The sequence below is a fragment of the Poecilia reticulata genome, linkage group LG17 (assembly GCF_000633615.1).
Source record: "Poecilia reticulata strain Guanapo linkage group LG17, Guppy_female_1.0+MT, whole genome shotgun sequence".
NCBI classification, from domain to species: Eukaryota; Metazoa; Chordata; class Actinopteri; order Cyprinodontiformes; family Poeciliidae; genus Poecilia; species Poecilia reticulata.
Genome location: NC_024347.1, coordinates 21178851 through 21182524, shown reverse-complemented (window position 1 = coordinate 21182524; position 3674 = coordinate 21178851). Strand labels below are relative to the sequence as shown.

Here is a 3674-nt window from a genome sequence, read left to right as displayed (position 1 = left end):
TTTTTTGTTGGTTTTTTTGGTTTTGTTTTGTGGTTCTCTTGGGCACATAAGATATATTCTGTATCATGTGCCAGTAAAATGCCTCTGGAATAAACTCCAGCTCCTTTAATTAYACTTTTAACACTAATTATTCTATGATATTGTTGGGAAGGTTAAATGGTTGCACCTGTTTGCACTTTTCAAATATTCAACCAATGCATTTCAATGCCTTTCTGTACAAAACAGTTATAGAGTATCTCTCTCTCCCTGGCACGATCCCAAACCCATATAAAAAGGAGTGCTGAGTCTTTGAATCAGACCACTGCTGTGATACAAGAGCAACAAAAATGTTCGCTCCAAGAAAAACTTTTTTGCCGCTTCTAAGTCGCACAGGAGCCACATTAGCATGTGAAAGGAATAAACAGGAGCATTCTCAGTTACACACTCCACCTGGCTGCAAACCAGCGTCCTTGTCAGAAGTCCACCCACCGCACTGGCTAACACTGAAAGACCTCCTGGGGACCACAGTGACCATTCACTCGCTCCTCTCTTTTTCCCATGCACCTGTGACTGTTTTTGTGTTTGCTATTTTTCGCTTTGTCTTTTTCTGGCAACACTGTATCATCGGAGACACACTTTCCCTCAAAAGGAATTCTCCTGCCCAACAATGTGGTTTGTTTGTTCACCGGATATGGCAGGCCAAAGAGTCAAAGCAAAAAAAATAAATAAATAAAAAAACAACTCAACACAGTAATAATTAAAATTGTCACAATAAAAAAAAAAAAAATAGCCACGTGATTCGGTGGTTTGGCCAAACTCGAAATAAGAAATAAGGTACTCTTTACCAACTGCTTTCTTGGCGAGTTGGGGGTCTTCGCAGGTGCAGTTGGAAAGGTTCRCCTCCTTACTCTCCTCAGAAGGCTCATCCGGCTTCTCCATGGTCCTGGACCTTAGAGAGCTGCTTTTCCATTTTCCAAAGGACTTTGCCACAATCGCTTTGTCCGCTCCTTTCATTGTTTTCTGTAAAACACATTTACAGCATGACTTCCCAGGTTTATCCCTCTTGTGAGCCATCTGCCCCCTTTTTTGGCTCTCAGTAAACCTGGGCTCATCTTTCCCAAACCCAAAGTAAAAGAGAATTAGGGCATTGTGTGCATATGCATTCTCTTAAGCATTCCAGAAAATTTCCTGATTGCCCTGGCATGTTTTTGTTAGAGAGCGCTTGGACATTGTTTTCCTCTCCTGACATTTTTCAATTCAGTGCTGAGAGACTCGACCTGATTGAAACTGTATAAAACAATACTTTGCAAAGTACAAAAACACAGTATGTAGTAGATGGAAATAGAAAAAAAACCCAAACATGTTTTCACATTTAATCCAACTTAAAGGAAATAAAAATAGCACATTATGCCCTAATTGAGTGCTCTACAGTCCACAAATACTATTACAAGGCCGATCAGGATTAGCAGAGGAACATACCTAGTTATCTATTTCTGAGTGCCAAGACTGCTAGCAGTGGGCAACTAAATTTCAAAAGCTGGCAAATCCAGTTGTCTCCTAAATACAGAAAGTACTTAAATCCGCAGCTAACAGAAGAAAAAGACGGATAAAGGGTGCTCTGCATATCACCAAAAAGCTTGTGCACTTTTCAGAATCACTGGCTAGGTTAAACAAATATGCTAAGTAGAGATCAAAACAATCCTTTGATCTGCAGCCTAGTTTCCAGAGGAATGGCTTGGCTGTTGTTGTAAATAACTTGTATAAATCTATACACCATTTGCCTTCAGGTAATATGAAAAGTGCCAGGAATTCTCAGGCAAATACCTTGTGGTTAGGAAATAGATCAGATAAAAGCATATAAATATTTCAGAAATCCTGCACTTTGTAATTTTCTGCATTATAGCCAAGACTTTTTACCCCCCCCCCCCTCTCCCCACACCCCCCTCACCCCATGTTTTGCCATTACATTTATTTCACCATACCATAAAAACCTGACTTAGTTTAATCAGATAGCAAAAGAAAACCACTTTCTACCTCTTTCTGTTTTGTAGTTTGGAAAAGAGCTCCTACCTCCAACATGCCATTCAGGTCAAACACAGTGTAAAACATTGTGCTAAACTTCATACAAAAGAGGCTTGAAGAACCAGAATGCAGAAGCTATGCAACTTGCTGACTAACTTTGCCCTCTGTTTTGATCGGCCACACAAAGAAAAACGCTGTCCATTCAAAACAGACAGCATAACTCTTTTCACAGGGGTAGGGCTGGAGAGTGAAGGGAGGGGGAGGTGGGGGAGCCGTGAACAAACGAGGCCATGTCCTGAGCTGCAGTCAGCTTCCCGTCAGGCCTGAACAGTAACGCGGTGAGAGCCGCAGGGACTGGGACCGGCTGACACCACATTCAGGCAACAGAACAACTTTTGTGCACTCTGTCCTCTTCTAGAGCATTTTTATCCCATTTATGCAGATCAGACATGTCTGCTGCTTTGAATTAAAGCCTTTCCTACCTCAGTCTTCTCAATCGGTTTAATGTTGAACCGTAAAAACACACATATGTACTTTATAATAACTGTTCCAGCTGAATAGAAAATAACTTACTTTCTACTATCTAAGCTAACTGGCTCACATGAAGAAGCCAAGCCAGCTAGTCTGACAAATTGCATCAAGGTGAATTATGCACCGACTTAAAAACTGACTTCAGTGTAAGTTTTGAGCTGACGACTACATTTTTTTTAATAATCTGTTATTGAATATTAGCTGTAGGATGACTGTTATCATAAATTGGTGAAAAATAATAACTGGGATACAAAACATGCTGTGCACCATACACTGATGATCATTTTGTAAATAAGTTGATTCAGCTAATGTTTTGCCGATGACATATTGTGCCATGTGAATTTTATTTGTGTTTATCTAGTTGCCCCTACACTGTCCATTAAATGTAATTAGTCTTTTGTTTGCTGTCGCATGACTGTTGTTACAGACTCTCCATCCACAACCTCACACATAGTCTGAAAGCTCAGTTTATTTGCTCTTCATATATAGGCGTACCAGTTATTAATACATGTATGTTTTGGTTTTTAGTTACTCCAACACTGTTGATAGCATCCAACTTTTTGARCATAATTCCCTGTAACCAAGTGCTTACAAGGTAAATAAGCAGGTGACGCCGCTAGAACATGAAAACATTTAACACCAAATTATCTGCACACACTGAGCAGCTTGGTATATCTAAGGAGAAAGAAGCATCGTGTTTACATAAAATCATGCCAATCCATGAAAATAAACCAAAAGATTGCAATACTCACACCTCTGTTTCTACCTGCTGTATCTCTGTGAAGCACTGAAACTTGGCAAAACAAATGCTTGCACAAAAGGTTTGTGTCCAAACTCAGAATAGACACTCCCTCCCTGTGAGATGTTTAAACCCAACAATTAGAACCAGTGTCAAGTAATAATAATAGACATGGAATACATAAATGGATAAATCATTTTCAGGTATGTGCACATTATTTTTATTGAGCAAATTAATAACTACTTTGATTCAGGACGCAGAGGGTATTTCTCACTTGTTAGATAATTCACCTACTTATATTTCGGATCTTTTCCACATATCAGACTGGTACTTAGGATACCAGAGCCAATTCAAATGTACTAATAATGTTAGCTGAGTTTTGGTAAAACTCTTTCTTTTGTTG

At 39.4% G+C, this 3674-nt stretch overlaps 1 protein-coding gene across 3 annotated transcripts in view; it reads right to left on the bottom strand.

Moving 5' to 3' along the window:
* Window positions 1-2148, bottom strand: part of st18 (ST18 C2H2C-type zinc finger transcription factor) — a 48558-nt gene extending 46410 nt beyond the window's left edge. Inside the window, exons 1-2 of one of the 3 annotated variants that reach the window (XM_008434254.2) lie at window positions 2050-2148; window positions 825-999 (exon numbers count right to left, since the gene is read on the bottom strand). In XM_008434254.2, coding sequence (XP_008432476.1) covers window positions 825-999; window positions 2050-2103 — 229 coding nt within the window. In that variant the 5' untranslated portion in view covers window positions 2104-2148. Of the gene's footprint in view, window positions 1-824; window positions 1000-2013 lie in introns of all 3 variants that reach the window. The other 2 variants (XM_008434252.2, XM_008434253.2) reach the window with 2 other exon arrangements.
* Between the last annotated feature and the right edge of the window lie 1526 nt (window positions 2149-3674).